The 22,779-nt window shown below is 35.0% G+C and overlaps 3 protein-coding genes across 4 annotated transcripts in view; 1 reads left to right on the forward strand and 2 right to left on the reverse strand.

The window, feature by feature from the left end:
* LOC110419615 (Di-glucose binding protein with Kinesin motor domain-containing protein) overlaps positions 1 to 2,281 on the forward strand; it is a 23,655-nt gene extending 21,374 nt beyond the window's left edge. Inside the window, exons 10-15 of the mRNA XM_021432711.2 lie at positions 1 to 71; positions 168 to 383; positions 483 to 520; positions 699 to 862; positions 951 to 1,076; positions 1,219 to 2,281. The exon at positions 1 to 71 is cut by the window's left edge and continues 91 nt beyond it. Coding sequence (XP_021288386.2) covers positions 1 to 71; positions 168 to 383; positions 483 to 520; positions 699 to 862; positions 951 to 1,076; positions 1,219 to 2,079 — 1,476 coding nt within the window. The 3' untranslated portion in view covers positions 2,080 to 2,281. The remainder of the gene's footprint in view (positions 72 to 167; positions 384 to 482; positions 521 to 698; positions 863 to 950; positions 1,077 to 1,218) is intronic.
* A 179-nt stretch (positions 2,282 to 2,460) lies between these two features.
* LOC110419834 (serine/threonine-protein kinase WAG1-like) lies at positions 2,461 to 3,923 on the reverse strand. Its single transcript, XM_021432957.2, has one exon. The coding sequence runs from the start codon at positions 3,880 to 3,882 to the stop codon at positions 2,461 to 2,463; it is 1,422 nt and encodes a 473-aa protein (XP_021288632.1). The 5' UTR covers positions 3,883 to 3,923.
* Positions 3,924 to 10,424: 6,501 nt separating this feature from the next.
* LOC110419833 (uncharacterized) lies at positions 10,425 to 22,480 on the reverse strand. 2 transcript variants are annotated; one of them, XM_021432956.2, is made up of 9 exons: positions 21,393 to 22,480; positions 20,271 to 20,400; positions 18,432 to 18,916; positions 17,931 to 18,011; positions 17,674 to 17,778; positions 17,005 to 17,118; positions 16,148 to 16,231; positions 15,059 to 15,130; positions 10,425 to 11,156 (listed from the first exon to the last, which is right to left on the reverse strand). In XM_021432956.2, exons 1-9 carry the CDS (start codon positions 21,711 to 21,713, stop codon positions 10,887 to 10,889), a joined length of 1,662 nt encoding a protein of 553 aa, XP_021288631.1. In that variant the 5' UTR covers positions 21,714 to 22,480; the 3' UTR covers positions 10,425 to 10,886. The 2 variants fall into 2 exon arrangements, with proteins under 2 accessions (XP_021288631.1, XP_021288630.1); XM_021432955.2 differs by having other exon boundaries at positions 17,005 to 17,121.
* Between the last annotated feature and the right edge of the window lie 299 nt (positions 22,481 to 22,779).

The following is a 22,779-nucleotide window of genomic DNA, read 5'->3' on the forward strand; positions in this document are numbered from 1 at the left end:
CTACAGACTGGCAGTAATGCAAGGGCTGTTGGCTCAACCAATGCCAATGAGCATAGCAGTAGATCTCACTGGTCTGTCTGTCACAGTTGATTTTAAATTCAGTACTTGTTGCACAAAATGTGTTTAAACACAGCTAAATGCCAGCTTATGGTTCAATCTTGATGCAGCATACATTGTGTGATGGTTAAGGGAGAGAATTTGTTGAATGGGGAATGCACAAAAAGCAAGCTATGGTTGGTGGACCTGGCTGGAAGTGAACGAATAGTAAAAACAGAAGTGCACGGAGAAAGACTCAAGGAAACTCAAAATATTAACAGATCCTTGTCTGCACTCGGTGATGTCATATCTGCTCTTGCTACTAAAAGCCCTCATATTCCTTTCAGGTGATAAAAATACAGAGATGAGTACTTCTAAATTATTAAGAACATAGAAATCAGTAGTGTTTCATAGGTTTTAAACTTAACTGTACATTAATCATGCAGGAATTCAAAGCTTACACACTTGCTTCAAGACTCTCTAGGTACAATTTTATCTTTATACCCCCTACAAGGAAATAACTTGGACATAAATGATAAAAACAAGTCAACTTTAAAATTTCCGTTATTTTTACTTTCATGGTCAAACTTCTGTTGTTTCTTTCATAGGATTTCCACAGCGATAGAAGTAAAAAGCCTGATAATTAGGTTTATGTTTCTTAGGAGGAGATTCAAAGACACTCATGTTTGTACAAATCAGTCCTCAGGAGAATGACCTTGGTGAGACCCTATGCTCTCTGAACTTTGCAAGTAGAGTGAGAGGTATAGAGTTGGGTCCGGCAAAGAAACAAATGGACTGCTCAGAACTTCTGAGATGCAAACAGATGGTAGAACTGGCAACTTATTGGCAACATTTTTTAAGCCTAATTTATCATTTTGATGTTACCAATGACACTTCTTTTCTAAACCTAAAAGGTTGAGAAATCAAAGCAAGAAATGAAGATCAAAGATTTGCAAATCAGGAAGATGGAGGAAATAATTCATGGGTTAGACCTGAAGATAAAGGATAAAGACCAAAAAAACAAGAACCTGCAAGACAAGGTATTGCATAGTGTAAACTTATCAAACAATCTTGAAAATATTCAATATCGTTTTACTCGTGGAGCTGCAAGTCTGCAATTGATTTGTAATTCCAAATGCCCTTTATGTGACATTATAGTTCTAATAGGTTTCATTTCTCCAGGTGAAAGAACTGGAGTCGCAGCTACTCATTGAGAGGAAGCTAGCACGTCAGCATGTTGATACAAAGATAGCTGAGCAGCAGCAGCAGCAGCAGCAGCAGCAGCAACAGCAACAAATTAAACAGCAGAATGAGGAGCTTAGTAATTCAGCAATGAGGCCACCACTGGCAACTCGACTCTTGGGAGCTAACAAGAATTTTAATGACGTTTCAAATGGAGCATTGATGAAAGAGCAAGTAAATCTCACTCGTCCGCTTATGGAAAATAGCTTCAGGCCAATACCTCTTTCTGTAACAGATGGCTGCATCCAGCACATTGATGCAGCAGAAAAAGAAAACAATCCCGAGGCGGCTGAACAACTGCGACTACTACCAAAGAAGACAGGAAGAGCCTCAATCTGCCCAACCGCAAGACGAATGTCGGTATCCTCAGCTCCGAGGCGCAACTCTTTAATACCACTGCCAAGTGCACCTAGCTTAGCGCAGCTGGCACCACCATTTCTACCATTGCCACCCCAACCAGATATAAAGGAAGAGGAAGATGAGTTTATTCCTGAACAAACACTATGCAACAGTCCTAAAGGAATGAAAAGCGCGGGTAAGAAGCTGAGCAGCATTTTGAGACGAAGCCTTCAGAAGAAAGTTCAGCTAAAGTCCCCAATGCAGCAGCATCTGAGAAGAGGTGTAAACGTGGGGATGGACAGGGTTAGAGTTTCAATCGGAAGTCGAGGGAGGATGGCCAGTAGAGTACTGCTAGGCAATGGTAGAAGAGGAGCAGGAACCAAGGAAATTCAGCAGAAACAAAACCACAAAGAAAAGGAGAGAGGGTGGAATATCGGAACAGTTGGGAGGACTGCAATCTAACAGCTCAAGACTCTTCTTTATATCTTTCCATGTACAGTAGTAGGATGTATTCCTTTGGTTGCACCGGCAACAGGTAAAAAGAAAAGCAACAAAAACAAAAACATGTGTGTGTATCTTCCTGGATGATGCTAATCATCTGCCTGGACTCTTTTGCTTGCTAATCGTAAATGGGTTGATTAATTATTAAATTAAAAACTTTTATTCAAAAGAAAGGGAAACGGTGTGAATCTTTGATTTATACTAATTGGATTCATATACAGCAAATCATGTGTATGAAAACTAAAAGACAAACTCCATAAAACTACTATATCAGAGCCTCATCATCTCTCTCCTCTTTAATTTTGCAATAAACTCCTAACAAAAAGTTTTGACAAAACAACACTAAGCATGCTTCCTAGGTATATTATTGTTACTATTAAGAACATAATCATAGTAATTGGCTTTTCTATTTTTATTATTCCTATTTCTCATCATCAAATAATCAAGTCCTTTCCAAAACCAACGCCTCCTCTTCACATGGCCCACATGCCCCCTCTTCCTCGCCACCCCTCCCACCACCTCCGGCGGCTTATAGTGCCTGATCAAGGGCCATTTGATCCCATCGAAGAACGGGTGTCGTTTTATATCCTGCGCACCCTTGGTGCACCCTAGCCTCCTCCTCGGGTCTTTTACCAACAATTTCCCGATCAAATTCTTTGCCTCCGCCATTCCAGCCTCTTCCATCTCCGCCACGTGGAGGAATCTTACTTGCCTGCTGGAAGCTATGTTACGAAGTGTGCTGTCCTTGTTGCCTCCCTTGAACGGTGTCGTTCCGTATAATAACTCGTAAATGAACACCCCAAACGCCCACCAGTCAACGCCGTTACCGTGGCCGTTTCCGGAAACGAGCTCCGGTGCTAAATATTCGTGGGTCCCAACGCATGACCTGGAAAACGCCGTTACCGGTTCAGCTACGAACTCTGGATCAACTTGGTCTTCTTCTCCTGAATCCGCGACGGAACCAAAACAACCGCCGGTGAAACGGTTCCGCCTCGACTTTCGACTTTTGCGGCGCTGGAATTTAAAGGTGGGGACCACATCAGCCGTGAAACACAAATCGAAATCCGACAACATTATATGCCCATCCTCACGTAACAAAATGTTTTCAGGCTTAAGATCCCTGTAAACGATCCCTAAAGCATGTAAATACTCTAAAGCAACCAACACTTCCGCCGCAAAAAACCTGACCGCCGCTAAAGGAAAGCGATTTCCGGGTTGTTTACGTAGAAGAGAATGGAGGTCCCCGTTGGGGCAAAAGTCAATGAGGAGACAGGTGTAATGAGAAGCTTGGATGTGGGCGTAAAGCGTTGGAAGAAAAGGATGGTCCAGCATGGATAAGACTTCTGCTTCCATTTGAACGTGTGAGAGTTTCTTGTTGCTTAATGTATCCCTGTCGATTACTTTTAGAGCAAAGGTGGCGCTGTTGCAGTCTCTAAGCTGACAGAGGAAGACTCTCCCGAGGTTTCCGGTACCCAAATGGCGAATGAGCTTGAGGTGACGAAGGTGGAGGTTCCCGTCGGAGGAGAGGTTGCTGGCTGCCTTGATGGCTGACCATCGTGGATCCCATTTGCGGTGGTGGAGGGTGGTGATATTTCTGGTGGTGGTGGTAGTGCAGCAGGAAAGGCCTGCTTCGTTGAAGCTGAGGGTAAGGCTAGAGCGAGCTAAACTGGAACGAGCACTACAGGATGGGAAGGTCCTGTCGGTGGTGGTGGAGGTGAAGCTGAAGTCCAGATCGGTGTCTGGGAAATAGGTTTCTTCGTCCATAACTAATTCGTTTAGAGTCGAGAGTTCAAGAGTTTTCGCGTCTGATTCTCTATATATAAAAGCGAAAAAGGAAACTGAGAGAGAACCTGTGGGGTAGAAAGGAATTGAATACAAGCCGTTGGGTTGACCCAACCCTCCTCTAAAAAATTTGTATAAACAGAGGGAGAGAAAGAGGAGACAAAGGAAGGTGTTGGGTTGGGTTGACCCATTAGGGTTTTTCTACGTAATAAAAGAAAAGAATTGCATGGGAGATGGAGGAATGCAAGGAATAAATTAATAGAATATGAGAGAGAGGGGCAGTTGAGTGAGCTCCAAAAAGGAAGTAAACCCTTCATTTGTTTAACCTCTAGGACTAGGAGCCCATCAGCTGCGAGAGTTAGTGTCCAAAACAAATGAGAGAGGCAACGGCTAGTAGGCCGCCTGTATGCGCAGCTCATGGCCTTTTTATTATCCACAGTTGTGTGCAGACAAAGCTGTGTTTCAAGCTGTTTGCATTAATCCCAAGACAAGAAGTTCGATTATGGTAGTTAAAAATGGATGAGAAATTAAGAATTCAGTGTGCGGCGGTGTGGCATAGCTACCACCTACAATTCCACTCTACATATAAGTTTCTTTTCATATTAGTAATTAATAACTCTGTCGGAATTAATCGTATAACAAGTAGCACAAAGTCGGCAAATTCATTATACTTACCGACTATGAAACTTACATTGAAGGTCGATTTTGATACATGGACATCAGCTTTGCAATAAGAATTGCAAAGTAATCAAAGCAAATATTATTATAAATAGTTGGGTTATGTGTCAAAAAATGTAAATAAAAATGGGGTTTTCGTTTGATTTTTGCTTTCCCAACATTCATTGTATCAATGGCAATGTGAGAGAAGAAACATATACAAGGAATTAATGTTGTTGTAGCTTGTAAAACAAGGCAGCTATGTCCAACTAAAGCCTTTAAAGGACGGATTTACTTTCCATGACAATTAATGGCCACATGCAACTCTTTCATAATTTATCCCTTTTCTATATTAACTCTATGTATGTATATGTATTGAATTCAAATATACTTCCTTCACACATTACATAAAAATTTTTATTTTAGTGTAGAATAAACTTTATTTATTTTGTTGAATATCGATTGGTAACACTTAATATATCCATATACATTAAACTATATATATAACATTTGATATAATAGCACACAATCTAGTACATAACTAAAATCTTTTCTGTAAGAAGTGTTGATCGAATAGAGTTGTTCTAAAAGTGTTATAAAAAAATTAAAATAGCAGTTGACAAACTTAATACAGAAGTGTTGTAAAATATATAAAAAAAACCTATTTGAAAATATAGTAATTTAATAAATAAAAAATAAAAAGACTCAACTTTATTAAATTAAATCATAAATTTCAAAATGAAATAAATAATATAATTTTGTATTAATTGAAAATAATAAAACAAATTAAATAAAGACTAAATACTTGAACCAAATTAAGAAGATAAATGTGTCTACCTAAAATTTTAGGGATTATCGAAGGACAAAATAAAAATTTTATTTGTAGTTTCCTCTAAATACCCAGGTCAGCTTCTCCCATAAGTTTAAAATTATAAGGGTCAGATGCCTTCCTTTCGCTGTTATAGTAGAATAATAACTCTTGCCTATGTTGGGCCAAACACCTATTTACATACAAATACCTTTCTTTTTGACCATTAATTATATTGACAAAGAAATTTTTAAATTAACATCTAGTATTTTTCTTTTTTTATTTTTTTAACTTCTTTACATAAAAACATTAAAAATCTATTTTATAATTTTTTTCAAATTTTAATATAAAATACAACATAATAAAAACATTTTAACTTAGTTTTGGTAAAAAAATTTTAAAAAAAAAAAGAGAAAAGAAAAAGGAAAACGTTATGTTAAGACAGGAGAGAATAAAAAAATGATGAAGAGCGAAGGCGGGCATGTGGAGGAGCCAAGATGACCGCATCTCACTAGGTTGGGGACCCACGTGAAAAAGGCCCCATAGGATGCTGTCTGCCACGTGACCAACCAGTGGGCCCCACCATGCCTCAACTGTTAACTCATTCAAAATTAATAATTCATTCATTTATGAATATATTAAATAAACTGTTGATTTGAACCCCAAAAAAAATATGTCTAATCTTTAATGTCTAGTTTTTAATAATAATAATAATTCATCAATAATTATCATCATCTCTCAACTTCCTAAGTAGCCAAGTCCATACTAATAATGCAGGCAAAGAAATTATGAGCACGTCCTCTTCCTCCTGCTCCCAAAGGCGTATCTATTTCTTGCACTTGTCTATTCAATTGGCTCTCTTTACTTCCAACTTCAAATTATATTTACTTATCTATTTGTCAATTAAAATATATTTTCTTAAAATTCGAGGGATAAAACATTTTCCAAATTAAAAGGTGTTACGAAATCGTAAAAAAGAGGAAAAGAGAAAGAGAGCTTTTGGGAGTTTTTTTAGTAATGCTTTAATTGCTGTCCATATTGTTTCTTGGACTACAAAATCTTCCATATGATAGTTATTGTGCAAGGCTTTCACTTACATGAAACCATTGAGCCTGATTTTATATTAATGGCATAAACTATATATATCTCAAGATTATTAGAAGAGAATGAATTTAATATACAAAAACAATACAACTTCAACACCAACATCAACAACACAACTAAGCTAAGAATAAGCTGAAGCACTCATGACAGCAAGAACAGAAAACACTAGGTTCAGATATCCCTATTTTCATCATCCTTCCCATTTAATAAACTTAATTATTACCATTTTTTCATATTTAAAAATGTTAATTTTTTAAAATTAAATTATCAAAATAAAAAATCTCAAAGAATTTATTTATGATAATAATAATAATAATAGTGTAACATTGTGAGGATCAATGACAATAATAAAACAAAAATAATGTATGCATGAGCTGTCCAAGATGTGCCAACCCTAACAACACTTCCCCAATGAGAGTAAAAAGGTTAATACTAATGGTGCATATATATTAATTAATGCAAGTCGGAATTGCACAATGAACATGTTATAATTAACCCTCTTTTTCTTAAACAGAAAACTTCAATGATTTAATTCTGGAACTTTCAATTAGAGAATAAATTAAAGAAGGGAAGAAGTTGCATTGCATAATCAAAATTGAATCAAATTTCATAAGCATAAGAAAATAATAATAATGTGGACAGGTCGTGGAATATGCCCAACTTGGATCATCAGGTGATCTTTATCATATATACTTGTGTAATAATCAGCCAAGTTGATGTCCTCCACCAATACCATATGACCCTTCTAACTTGACCAACCAACCATGTTATATCCTGACCAAGTCTATCACAAACTCCTTCTATGCCCACTAAATCGCAATGCATTTTGTATAACTTTTTAACATCTTTGATCACGTAAAAAGAGCCGAATAATATATCACTCGAATCAATTGTCGACATTTAAATCTTTACATACGTCAATAAATAGAATTTCTCTTTTATGACATGTTACATTCATGATTTTTTTAAAAAATAAATTAAAATTTTCATTCATTTATAAAATAAATTTACGTAACTATCATGCAGACTGGTACCCTATCAAGATAGTATGAGAAGGAGCATAAAACCCTCCTTTTTTCTTGACGTGCTAATTAAAAACAGAAACAAACCAATTCAATGGCAATGGAATCAGACACCCCACCACAGAATACACAGTCAAATGTAGAATCCCATATACAGAAAACTCTCGAGAAACATGATTGACTCATCTCACCACAACCAAAAAGGTGATAACTTGATGATGTAGTCAAAATGGTGATAATAGTTGTCAAGAAATAAGCCTAGATTAAGGTTCTTCATTGTTCATAGAGAGATGGTCATGGTAGGGCGAGATGGCAACTGCATGTGCCTCCAGCCTGCTTTTGTTTAGTACTAATATGATAGGATCATAAGTTAAGAAATGGCAAATTGTTAGCGTTATGTCCATAGAAAATGGGATGTTGGTTTTGAAATGCGTGATGTTCTGCTGCTGCTTCTGCATATGAGTGGGTCCATATCAAGGAGTGAGGCCCACCGTTTTGCAAGCAACCAATTTGTGGGCCCATTCATTTTATTATGGTGGGTAGACCTAAATTTTTCATTTTATGCTCATCAAAATTCTGATAATTTGCATCAACAAAAGGGTTGTGATCTCCCTTCAAACCCGACAGTTTCCATTGGTATTATGGACCATAATGTAAATTCATTGACAAGATATGAGTAAGAATGTTGTAGGGTTTTTTTTTTTTTTGAATTTAAAAGAAGTAAAAATTATATATTAATCAATAAATCAAATACTCCAATGTAATAAGAAAGTTGTAAGGTTTAAAGAGCTTATTTGACAACAAAATTGTATTTGATGGGGAATCTGTTATGACGAAGACATGAATGGGATATTCTGGCTTCAAAAGGTGGAAGAAAGCTGTTGGAGAAATATCAAAGATGAATGATGGTGTGAGAGTGAGAGTGAGAGTGAGAGTCATTGGTGTCCCCCTTTGTTTAAAGACTGAGCCATGTGACCCAATTGGACTAGCTGTCTCATTCACCAACATATCGGATTTCATAACATTCTACACAAAATTACCTACATATCTTGCCTATAACGACATTTACACTTGAACCATTTGTGTACCTTCATTTTTAGAATATGACTTTTAAAGCCAAATCTTGAGAATTCCATTACTATAAAGCTAGGTTTAATTCTATTATTCTTATGCATGTAATTTTAAAATATATGATTCGAAAAAGATGAGATTTATGAAACGAGAAAAATTATATTTTATTATTTATTTTAAAATTAATTAAATATGTAAAATGAAAACTAGATAAGGATAGCAAAAGGGCATTGAACTTTGATCCACTCCAAAGCACAAGAAAGTCTATTGTTCCCACTTGGCTATACCATTCATTCATTCACCCATAAATGGCTTGTGGAAACCACAACCGTCTCAACATTTATTTAATAAGGGATGGTTTGTTGCAAGCAAGGACAAAAATAACAATAATAAAGGGCTGACACCCAACCTCCATCTCTCTTTAATAGGTACAATGTATCTATCCATTCCTAAGACTATATAATCCCATACTTTATGTAAGCCTAACATTAAATCAAATAATAATACCATTGCATATGTTTTTTATATTCAATATTTATTTAGCTATATGTCAAGGTCTTTTCTAGTGGCTCACCAGATTGTCATATTGTGACATGCAATCAACTTCCAAAATTTTAAGCATACTAGTCAGAGACTCCTAATCATTAACTTAGATCCCATAAATTGTAAATAATTAGAGGGGGAGAAGCAGTGGTGCAAATACATGGAACCAATCAGCAACATTTTTATAATTAAAAATAATTTATCAAGTTTAAAAAATTCAACTATAAGATATGCCTGTGGCTGTGGCTTCTGTTGTATGTGTCTGGTGAGTGGTGGTCCACCAAAATGGGAATTGGATGAAATGTCAAAAAGAGAAAGAGGAAGATGTCTGAGGGTGTTGATTAGCTTAAGTCCAAGGACTTTATATAGAACTGGATGCCCCCAACTTGGTTAATTATAGTTATTTTCAGTTGCAGCAGCAGCAGAAGAGAGCATTTTCAGAATAAACAAGGAAGAAAAATAAGCACAACCTCCTTATCATGGAATAATAACAAAGTTAAACCCCAGCTCAGCTGTAATGTTCTTCCATTTTTGGCTGCTTAAAAGGTAACTTGATTAGCTAGTTGAGATGCCACCTGGAATATTCAAAAACAAATTTGTTCCTTCTCTTTTTACGTTTATCAAGGATGATGCCACCTGGGGGCTGGGACTGGAGCAGCCCCTACCATCCCTTTTTCTTGGTGTTGGAATGTAGGTAGAATCATTTGATTCGAACCCCATTAAAACATTCATACAGACATCTTCATGAGGAAAATGTTGGTTACTATTAACTAGGGTTTAAGTTGAGTTAAAGAAGGCCAATTTCTATTGGACTCCATTGAAAGACAAGCACAAGGGGAAGGTTGCATCTTCAACCCTATATGAGATTTTAGGGTTTAGGAGTTAGGACCAAGTTCAACTTCTCTGATTCATGGTTGCACACATTGAAGCTATTAAGAAATTCAAATTGGCCAGGCTCATCTTGTACCATTCCCATGTTTCAGATATAACTTGTGGAGGCTTTTAGCATTCAATCATCTCCTAAACAATCTCATTTATTCCTAATAAATGCACATTATGGTAATCCCCAGGGTATACTGCAAACTGCAAACTGCACAGTTTGACTAGTGATAATTTCCCTGTGAACCGAACTTCAACTGCATTTATATATTCCAAAGAAGAGTTCCTAGTTCAACATTAACTGGATACTTCACTATTTTTAACTCTCTTCTTTTTGCTGGTTCAAGGATTATACTGTCCTGGGTCGAGTGAATAGTAACTGCTGCAAGATATCAGAAATTTACTAGGCCTCCAAAAAGAAATGAGTGAAAAGAAACAGGAACCCCAAAAGAAGAGATTAATTTCATTACAACTACATAGTACTAGAATGTTTCCGACAATGGGATAAATATACAATGAGATCAATTTTGATCCCTGATTTCGAAAAGAAAAAAGCCCGGAAAAAGGAGCCTTAAGAAAAACTGATTTGTACCAGAAGCAGCCTTGATCTATTGCCAGAAAAGACAAAGTCATCCATGATCTCCTCCCTTACTTTTCCTTGCTTTCATCTTGAAAAAAATTTGACGAGATGAGGCATCCCTGCTCTTCAGTGACAATATCCGGTACCAGAACCCCATGTTTTCTTTTTCATTTTTTTAAAAAACTTTCCCCTCCTTGCCTTTCCTCTTCATTTTCTTTTGCTTCCCCCCTCATTCGCTGTCTCCTTCTTTTTGTTGAAGAATGATCATTCTTCTCTTTGGTTGGAAAGCAGAAACTCTTCACGGATGCCTTTCATCAAGAATTCAGGTGGAAGATCTTCTCCATTGCCTTTTACTTTTCTTCTGAGGCAATTTAAATGGACTCCAGCTCTTTCTGCGTTTAGAGGTTTCACAAAAGAGGCCAGAGGCCAAGGCCTGCTGAAGCCATAACTCGAATTCTTCTTCATCTTCATCAATCATTTCAGCATCCAAATCCCAAGGAAATCTGCTTGAGTTGGATCTTTGTGTCTTCTCCAATCCAACCATGTTTACATGGAAGCTAGGTCGATGGGTGTTCGGCCTACATGCCATTCCCTACAAGAATCATTTTCAGGCAGTGAATTACTGTGTATAAGTATGCAACACAAAATCTGTAAATCTAGCGATAGAAAATGAAGTATGCAATACAAAATCTGTACAGTTAGCAATAGAAAATGCATCACTATCACCAGGATTAATCAGCTTCCAAGTGCTAATCGTGGTAGGCTGCCAAATCATTTGAGTACTACTTGATAAATCATGGTTGTATCGTAATGATTACCAATTACATAGCATTTAGAGTTTCTTGAAAATGAGCTCAACTTAATTTGTCATTTTTTAATTCATAATGAATAAGTAAAATTGCTAAAAATATAGATATTTCTCTTTTTGGCCAAAAAAATATAGATATTTATGATAATAATATTTAAAACTTAAGAGTACGCAACACCATACCCATTAAAGTGCTCTGAATCCAACAGATGAAAGCTTGCAATCCAACAATCACAAAATTTTAAGAAGATTTTTACGGGATAAAAAAACAGTTTTTTTTTTAATTTTTTTTAAAGTTGTATTTCAAAACCTAGCTGGTATTCAGAATTCCTTTTAAAGAGGAAGATAGGATTCAGAACCAGATGAGTAATCAACCACGCAGGGAAGCATTCCCTTTTCAAATTATTGGAATGGATCATTGGACAGAAACTAGTAGAAGTGCATTCAATTAGGTTCACTTTGGATTTTGACAACAATCTGTCTCTTTTACACAACCCTTAAAACTGTCAAAAGTGATACCAAAAGTGCAGCCTGAACATGTCTTATCTCAAGGGAAGCTCCTTAAAGTGAAAAAGCAGAGGGTAAATAATTTTTGGTTAGAAATAAGGTTCCCCTTGACTTCGAGATCAAATCAAAAACAATATTTTTCCCTCGCATTTCAAAACTATACGGATATCCCTTGACAGGGACAAACAGAAGCTTTTTGTTCAATGCAGTCAATCTGATCAGGTTTATTAAATAATATTAAATTTCATAAAAATAAGAAAATAACTTTGACCAGTTTGATCACAAAACATTCCAAACACTGTAATATTGCCAATAAGAAGGTTTTCTTCTATAAGGTATTACAAGACTATGAAGTTTAACAACACATGATCTCAAAATGATGCAATTGAAATTCTAGAATTACAAAATGAAGTAATTTAAAATTTTAAAAATTTAAAAATTTCCTGTGTAGTTTCAAGTGTCCAAAATAAATTTCTAGATATGTGGGACATTGGACATTGTCCTTGAAAGAGGAATTTTGTCTGTGAAATTCACCTAAACACAAATCAGAAACCACTCACTAGAAAGAGCCTACACACCATTAGAAAGTTAAGCCAATCTTCCAAGCAAAGAAAACCCCTACTTACACATAAATACTTGACTAGATTACTACCTGCAATACTATTGTGTGCACCATTATTCCTCTTCAATTATTTATTTCTTTATTTCTTTGGGGTTTTGTTTTTTCTTTGATAGGATTCCTCTTCAATTTCTAAGTACATTGCTAAGCTGAAATCCTTCATTTCATATCACATCCCTCCCAGAAGACGTTCTGTGAGATCTAACAGCTATTTTTCTAGCCTCTCGGAATCAGGAGTTGACTAGATCTGAAGTGGCAGGTAAGACTGGATAATAAAAGGGTAAAAGAAAAACATCAAAAACCACCTTAGCAGTTCTTTGTCAGCAACAGCAACTCAGAGAGGCAGGAAACATCCACGAAGACAGTGAGATTGTTAACATCATTTTCACAACAAAATTTATTCATGGGTTATTATATAAATGCTTATGACAAATGTAATTTTGGTGTTAAGACCAATTAAGTGGGCATGAGTTTGGACTAGTTAAATATGGTAAATCAAGTCCAAAAATAACATTTCAAGCCTTTTCAAAATTTGGCTTAAAAAATTACAAAAGTAATTTAAAATAATTTTCTTCGGTCATTATCTCAAAAAATAAATAAATAAAGTTCAAATGATTCTATCTGATAAAAAGGAATATCTAATAGAAAGGATGGAAATTCAAATGGAGTCCAGTGATAAAGATACAAATTTGATTTTCAAATGAAAATTAAATAATTTTATCTTTATTCCTCCATAAATAAGAAGGGATTTCCACCTTTTCTTTTTTTACTATCCATATTGATTCTTCTGTAAGAAACAAAAAAGTTTCAATAAAATTTCAAATCTTCCAATTTTGATATTTTCTTTCATTTATTTCACTTCATTTTATCATTTTTGCTCTAATCTGTAATTGGAAGTTACACATTTGAATGTTAGTAACAATAATAATTTTATTTGGTTGAGAGTAATATTTTTATGTTTCTTGTGATTAAAAAAATTCATTTTCCATTTATATTAGTAAATCAAAAAATTTATCTCATGTTAAAAGAAAAATAACAATAGAGAGGAACAAGAACAAAAGAAAAAGAAAAAGAAAGGAAGAATTGGAGAGAGGAAGTTCGGGGGGGGGGGGGGGGGGGCATGACCTAGTAAAAGCTGATGTTTTTCACCATCACAAGAATTAATGGCAGATTGGTTGAGTGAGAAAAGTTATCTAGTTCAGACTTTAGAGAGTGTGTGCTTGCAACAAACAGAAGAAATTGTAAAAAAAAATCTGTTTAGCCATTATTTTCAGTCCCTGATTTTAGATTGTTAGATTAACTCATTTATATCCCTCAATATTTATACAAATGGTGTAATTACAATTTTAGAATTTCAAAACCCCACAACCAAATTCTGCTTTCCAAATTCCTGATCCTCAAATGGTTTTAAATTTTGATTAACCAAACTTCTTTTCTTTCTTCAAAGAAATTTGACATGTATGGTTCACTTACACACTTCATAAGTCATGCACTTTATGGTTGACTTATCTACATTTCTCCAATAGAATAGGGGCAAGAAAGGATTCCCCTCAACATTTTTAACTTTCATATTAATATTTTATATGCAAAATTTGAGTGGGGACAGTTGCCCCCACTATAAATCCATCTGTCCCTCAACAACCTAAATTACTAGGGAAATAAGTGTGCAGAAGAGATATAGTTTAAGAGATATGACAAGGATTCTTAGTATCATAAAGAAAGTGTATATTTTTTATAATTATGTGGAGTAGGAGTACTGTTGATACAAACTAAAAGAGTTCTGGTAATCTTCTCTTGGATCTCATCCAGCAGTTGGTGCATTACTATAAAGCACAGACACAGACAAGCAATACACGTACAATGTGATACGGACACAACAACATGGCGATTTCCAATAAATTAGAACACGGGTACAGTAGGACACAGCAATAAAAAATGTTTTTTTATATATTTTTTACGTAAAATATCCAATGTAAGTGTAAAAATGTTTTTTTACAGCAAAAAACTAGATAATTCAAATGAAGCACACATATGATTATGCTTATACTTACCATATACATAGCATTTTTGGCTTACACCTTTGGATTGATTTGGTCTTTAGACCAAAGGAAACTGAACCAACAATGATAACAAGAAAAGAAAGCCATTTCCAACTCTATAAGGTCAGCTACACAGATCTATTTTTGTCATTATACTCTATTTAAGACAATTTTTCTAGGTAAGATTCATAAAAGAAAGGCAGGCAGCCAATTTAAAACTTTGTCAAATCTTTAGGAACAAAGGATTGCCCAACCAACAAAATAATTAAGTTGATTTGGATATCAAACTCAAACTGAACCAAGACTTTTACAAGAACATCAAATCAATGGCACTTTTTTTTCAGTTTGAACCAAATAATGAACACCCTATTGCTTTTAATTTGAGTATTTAAGATTCCGTTTTATCTTCTTATTTGTTTATGTCACTTCTTTCTACGATGAAATTAACCAATAAAGCTAACAAACACACCCACCGACAAATGCATTTACATGCATGTGTGCACAAAAAATGAACCACTGACCTGACAAATAGCCCATTCTGAAACATCAAAGATCTTGCTCTCAGCACAAACAAAAGCACGTGGTATTTCCACCTAAAAAACACGTACAGTACCAAACTGCTAAGTGTAATAAATACTTAAGCCTTTTAAACAGCATAAAATTGAAAGAAAGGGATTAAAATTTCTGGTAAGCAGACAAAGAACAATAGCAGATGTTTCCTTGAACGACTAAATCACACATATAATCAAGCAAACTGCATGAAAAGGGAGAAAAGATGCTATCCAAGGCTTACATCCTTTAAATGGTATTTTAGCCTCCTATTCATCTTCATAATTTTTTGTTATTGCATATAAGGTACTTATGAAAAAGGCCCTGGAAAACCAATATCCTCCCAAAAATTTTCAAATATTATCTCTTTTCTGTTTTTCCTCACATTTTGTTTTATGCAATTCTTATAGATTTTTGTGAACAACACTGCTTTGTTTTCATACACAAGACTAAATAAAATAGTTGCAAGATCATCACTATTCTCCTGCAATATCATCTAATTTGACAAGTGGTTTGCTTTCCATATTGCTGATAACACTGCATATACCCAAGTGCACGAAGTGCTTTGGTTAAGAGCAACTCAGAAACTAATAAGTCGAGTAGCTTCTTTACAAAGAATCAACATGACATTCTCAGTGGTCTTCCATTAATGAAGTAGCCATTTACCTAGCATGTGAGTTGTGACTATTAACATGGCTATGATTAGATGGGTTTATTTGTAATGAAAGGCTAGAATAAGAGTGCTCTCATAACCTTCATCCAGATAATCCTTTAGATCAATTGAGCACCTTTCTTATTCCAAAATAAAACATTAGAGATTGAAAACTCAAATCTACTATCTTGTTCCAGCTCCAATCTTAATTTTTGTATCTGATAAACATTATTTCCCGTTTTTAACTTCACACACCACATCAAGAACAATATGGCTAAGCAAATTGCTAATTTGATAACAAAAACTGTTGACAAAAGACACTCACAACGTGATGGTCATACCAATATCAGTTGAAACAATCAATGCCGCTAATCAAATGGATTAAACCTTTTTGTCAGAAGTAACTTACCTTTTGAGGCCTATCAAACACCAATGAACCTTTGTACTCAACCCATCCATCTCCATCCTTGGCTTGATGATATTGACAGCAATCCTGTAGTCAGAACTAATATAAGAAATTTATGAAATGCATTTAGGGCGAATGAATTCTTTATGAGTTGGTAAAAGTGTGCATGTCTGTGTGTATGCTCACACCAGCATGCATGTGCTTGCATGCAAGTGTGTGTGTGTGTGTGTGTGTGCACGAGAACAAACATTGACTAGTGCTTTAAAAAGCATTATTGAATCCTGCCTTGAGAGACGCTCTAGGATGAGGAACCATAAAATCGCCTTAGGCACAACTTGGAAGAAATTCTCCTTACTCTATTTGTTTGCTTTGACATTTTCAATTTTCTTAAGAGGTTTGCAGCCATTATTACTTTTTTTTTTTTGACAAGTAGCTTTTGCGTTTTGAGCTGCAGGCATTAGATTGAACAGTTTCACATCATTTTTCTTAATGATAGAATAATTGGTGACCCACCATGGACAGGCATCTTTTTCCTTTTATGCATCCACTTGGGTAATCGCATTTCAAGTCATCAACACGTCAATACTTTGACCCAAAAAAGCAAAGGGAAATAACACATTAAAATATCATTAATTAGTAATATTTATGTTAAAGATACTGCACATCTATTTTATCATTCTTTTCTAGCTTTTTAAAGTTTAAATTCATTGAAAAAGTTATTATAATTTCAATTAAACGCTTCACTTCAAAAGGCTTATGCCTCAACATTTCATGGTTAAGCCTTATTTTATAATAAATGTAAAATGCTAGAACTTTTATTACATTGAATTTTTTTCAAACAGAAAGAAAGAAAGCCTGACCTGACACCATCTAGCCTTGGCCTTGTTCCTATTTGTGCACACCCATATATGTGAATTACCACACTTAGTGCACTGTATGCGCCTTGATTCTTCAGAGCAATTATCTGGACTAGCCTGCTGAAAGGAGAAAATGGTTGAAAGGTATTTTTTTATATATTATCACTCAGCATGAATGAGCTGACTCAAAATCACATGAATCAGCACGAAAAGAAAAAGTTTTCACATGCAGCCACTAACCAAAAGACCATAAATGACTGAAAATTGATTGCCAGAGGCCAATATTGCAGTCATGTTGGACAAACCTTACCCTCGTTAGCCAATTGTGAGATCAGGAAATCTCAACACCATAACTCAAATTGATCTTCACTCAAGAGGACAAAGTTATTGAAGAAATAGATTGAAAATTTTTCCAATTTGCCTAAAAATCCAGAGCTTGCTACAATATTATCTGTAAGAAACTCCTAGATAAGCAAAACCAAGTAATGAGAACCCTGAATCTAGATTTCAAAATTCTAAGAGAGAGTTGCATATTATCTCTCTTATACATAGTAATTTTGCATTTTCATTCCTCTTTACTATAAATTCCATCAAACAAAGAACTACAAGAACACACTCTAAAGAAATAATAATGCCAGCAAAACAGAAAGGAGCTATGGAAATCAAAACTACCTGCCGTGAAGAGCTATGAGACTTTTGACAGACACTCCTAGTCCTGGATTCTTCCTTCTTCAATTGCTCGTCATAGTCTCTCTTTTTCATGGAATCAGAAAGAACCTACAAATCCATGCCAATTCAAGCTGCGTAAAGCCAAAGCCAAAATGTTCTCGAGTCGTTGACATTGTTCAACTTTCATTTCAGATATACCTAAAATAGGAACTCAAAATAAAAATTATATTAAGAGCAAATGGCAATAAGAAGTTGCTCACCTCATAAGCACACTGAATTTTCTTAAATGATTCACTTGCTAAAGGACTTCCCATATTTTTATCAGGATGTACAAGCATGGCCTGTTGAAAAAAGAATTGAGAGAAAATAAATCAACAAATTAGTGGGTGTGCCAAAAAACAAAACGAGTGGAAAACAAAAGATGGATAAATGAAGGGAATTTATGAAAAAGAATATAAAAGAAGGCTATCTTCCCTCGCATCCTAAAACATTATCTCATCTACCATGTTTCTCTTGGACCTCAACCCATCCATTTCCTTTACACAAATCCTAAAATCTTTTCCCTTTCCTTAATTATGAATTAAGGAAATAATCTATAAGAAACAAAGGCTAAAATAATGAAACATGGCCTAATATCACTTGAATAGAAAAGGAGAAATCGTGCAAAGGTCTAGTGACACTTTTACAGAAACAAATACCGGTGACTAAGTTAGATGTTTAGGCAAAAAAATGTGAATGCCTTCCTTCAGGATAGCATCTACCTTCTTTCGATATTCCTTTTTCAAGAGTGCAGTGTCAATTTTTATGTGACGAGGAAATCCCAATGCTTCATAATGATCTGTGCTATTTAATATTCTTTTCATTTCATCAGCCGAACTCGTTTCTTCTTTGACCACCCTTTTAGCAGAAAACTCTTTTTGGCTAATAACTGATGTAGTAGAATATTTGCTGGATGACTTGCATGGCTGCACCTTCTCAGGTTCATCAGTGGGAATGGAGTAATCACATTCTCCAGATAAATCATCTTCCACAACTGGTTTGGATTCCTTCTGCTCTTCGTAATGTGTGTTTTCACTCGCATTATCAATACATTGGATCAAATAATTCAATACATCATTCGAGAAAAATGCAAGGTTTATTGATAGAAAAACACCAAGCCACCCAACACGAACTTTGACACAATAAACAGAGTATGTAGTCGCTATCAAGACTATCAACCGTGCATGACTTAAGGAGAACAAATAACCTGCACAGAGAGATAACAACATAGAGACCTCAAAATTAAAAAAAGAAGAAGAAGAAAAACACACATACAGAATAGTTAAAAAAGATGAAACGCAAACACATTTCAAGTCCATCAAACAAGTTTCAGAGTAAAAAATCCTCCATCCAAAATTAGATATAATTCAAACCTTGTTTATCATGGCAAACAAATTAATAATGCAACACTGACAACAAAAAAGAAACATGCACAAGTTTATAGAGTAAATTCACATGCTAGCCAGGTTTTAGACGATGCAGAGGACTTTAATAAAGTAACACTTCTTCACATACGGTAAAAGCTGGATAAGGGCTTTGGTTGATCACTCAAATTTTCAAACAGAAAGTCATGGAAATTCCTCAAAATCATTTATCATGGAACTTCATATTCCAGAAGGTTAATTGTTCAGCTGGTACTGGCTGAAGTAAACAATTAAAGGCATGATAAAACTTGATAACATCAAAGTCATTTCAATCAATCACCGAAGGTTAGCATACTGATTGCCGGCACTCAGTTTGGACAAGGCATTTGATAGGACAGTGGCATGCCTAGTCAAGCACTGGTATTGAGGGAAATTACTACAGATAGATCGAACTCAACCTAAAGATGGTGCTAATAATTTAACCAAAAATACAGAACCTTTATATTTGAAACAATTAATAACATTAAAAACAAATACTGTCAAAGGATTCCACATTTTTTACATTTGGGTCTGCTCCTAATCATGTACAATCCTATTAGGTCTGATAGAATTAATCCCACAATCAATTGTGTTTGCACTTGCTAGGCATGCAAATTCTCTGCATTCTTAAGCAGGGAGCATGAGAGCCTACAAAGTGCTGCATAGCTTATAACATAATTTAATGTGTCAGTCAGAGATTAACAGACAAAACTCCTTTCATAATTTCTTGGTCTTACTACTCTTGTCACAATCTGACACTTTTCATTTCATTTTCCATTGGCAAAGCCAACATGACAAGCTTCACTTCATAGACAACCAGACCAATTGACAAAAACAAACTATTTTATGTCTGCTTTCCTTACATCTTCCTATAGATTTCCTAGTAGATATGAATATGTACAAACTCGAAAAATACAGCCATAATCAATTTTAACACAGAATAAGGTAGATAATTTTTTAAAAATAAACTTTCTCATACTTGGTTTCTGCAACTATTTCTCAAACAGAAAATGTACGACAGGTCACGGGTGTAATCAACAACATTGATAGACCAATCTCATGTGTCATTACAGATAGAACATGGAATAAACAAAAAGCACAAACATAATGTTACTGACAAGAAAAATTCATAGTCAGAGGGCAAGAATCAAACTGTACCTCCAACTATAAACAATGTTCCCGTTATCCAAAAGTTAGCATACATCCATAATATCAAAATGCCAAATAGTCCTACAATAAAGAGTCCAGGAGTGTAACCTAAGTACTGAACTGCAGCTCCAGCAGCTCCCTGAAACATATGAGACCAGATTGTCATTATCATTCTCAAATTTCTAGTTGCAAATTATAAGTTAATAGAATTGATTCCACTCAATAAAACTAACATACCCTTAAGTTAGTTTAAGAAAGTAAAAACCCACCAAAACTCCCAGTAAAACAAAACCTCACTAAGTTTTGTTTAACTAAATAAACAAATCCACCATTGACACCTCTTACAAACTTTTGCTCCTCTAATCTCATGTCCACAGTCACCAGCAGAAAGCAAATGCTATCAGACAGATATATTATAAGTTAGAAAAAGACAAAATTTAAAACTTTGACATCACAATTGCGGGAGATGTAGTGCAGCTATGGCTCATTCAAGACTAAGTGTTCAGAAAAACTTCAATGACACTAACACTCAAATTTGTATGCAGACAGTTTACATACGGAGACTAAGGCAAAAAACCAAGGGCAGCAATTCCTTAACAACAGGATAAGTATGATGCTGAAGAATCTTTTAAATCAACAATATCATCAAGAAAAAGCATTTTGACATCTACAACAAGAACTTCAAGATATGATCTCCAATCAATAGTCACCATTCAGCACTACCATAAGCTTTCTGAAATTAAAACTTTCAGCTAAAAGCAAATATTCTTGCCCAAAGGCCACAGTCTAGACTCTAGTGCATTAACTGAGAAACAAAGTTATTAATTTCATTCTCATTTTCGATACTCAACCTCAATCAATAAAGCCAGGAAATTTTTCCAAAGAAATCCCAATTCAATTTTCTTCTCGAAGACAATTTCAAAGCTATCACAAGGTTGACAAATATATAATCAACGCAATCAATCATCCCAACTTCGTTTTAGTTCATTCCAACCAAATTTACCAATTCCATCCGCCTAATCAAAGCCATATAAAATCTACAATGAGCATGAAAATTGTCCAACAACTCACATAATCAAAATATAAAAACAAGCACAACAGATTTTAATAAGAACTTGAAACAAGACTTACCATACTTAAGAGTACATAAAGCAAGCAGGACATGGAAGTCAAGCTAAGGAAACAACTCCACATTATAACAAGCAACGAAGCTGGACCCAATCTGATACATGACTGAAACCCTCTCACCATACAATCTTTCCAATAAACCAACAGCAACCTCGAAAACTTCCAGAATTTAGCACATCCACTACAAACCATAGGCCAATGCCTCTCAATTAACAACCCCATTTTATCCCTACAACAACCAACCGCCGTTTTCGCCTTGGAATAAACATGTTTCTGAGATTGTAACCATTTCCAACCTTGCTTAACAAGCCCTATATCCTCCATCACCCTTTTAGCCCCGGATCCAGCTCAAACAAGATCAAATTTTTTCGCTAAGAAAATGGAGAAAAGAAAACTACCCATTTCAGGAATTGAAGCTTACAGGAACTAAAACAAGCCATTTGCTCATTTATCCAAAAAAATAAATACACATGAGCTTATTTATGAAAAATAAAAAAATACCCATTTGAGCTATTGCAGTTAAGAGAGTAATTTCTATCACGCTGGGTTCGTTCAACGCTAAAATGTTGCTTCACATGTAAGCTTCCAAAAAGGCTAAAAACCCAACAAAAACGAAGTCAAAAAAAAAAAAGATGGAAGCAAATTATTCCCCTTTTTTGACTCCGAAAATCTGAAACTAAACCCAAAGGACTAAAGAGCAAAGCAAAGTAGATGATAAGGTCAGTTGAGTTGGGTCGGGTGAGTGAAAGCAAAATTAAAAAAGGGATAAAATTTCGGTTTCAAAATTTTTGCTTTTTTTTTTTGGGTATGGTAAAACAAATCCCTAATAATCTAAACAGCTTTTCTGGGTTTTTTTTAATAGCAATTATTTGGTTTTTTTGAGGGCGTACTCGTGAAAAAGATGACTGAGTTGAAGAAAGTTTGAAAAAGTTATTCTAAAGACAAACAAGAGAGAGTGAGCTTACTCCTCTTACTGACCAAACCTGGAAAGCTAGAGACATTAGACAAAGACTAGTTTGGAGTCACATATTTTATTAATTTTTGTTTTCCTTTTCTTTTCACAGGTATTGTTTTGCCATTGTTTACAAAAAATTACTCACTAATACTCCCACTAATTACAGATCAAAGTATCTTGATCCGTTTGGGTACATTTTCAAAGTATATTTATGGCTTTATGGAATGTTAGATGATGATGATGGAGAGAGTTGGTGATGAAAGATGATGATCCACAGGGCTTTAGGACCCACTTGTTTTAAAGGGTTCTTCCTAACATCTCTAACATCATCAATTACAAGCATGACATGCTCAATTCATAGGCCACCAATGTGCCATCAAGCATTGCTTCTTCTTTTCCCCCCAATAAAAACAATGATTCAATAATTAAGGTTTG

The sequence above is a fragment of the Theobroma umbraticum genome, unplaced genomic scaffold (genome assembly GCF_002168275.2).
Source record: "Theobroma umbraticum cultivar Fairchild unplaced genomic scaffold, ASM216827v3 scaffold_67.0, whole genome shotgun sequence".
Taxonomy (NCBI): Eukaryota; Viridiplantae; Streptophyta; class Magnoliopsida; order Malvales; family Malvaceae; genus Theobroma; species Theobroma umbraticum.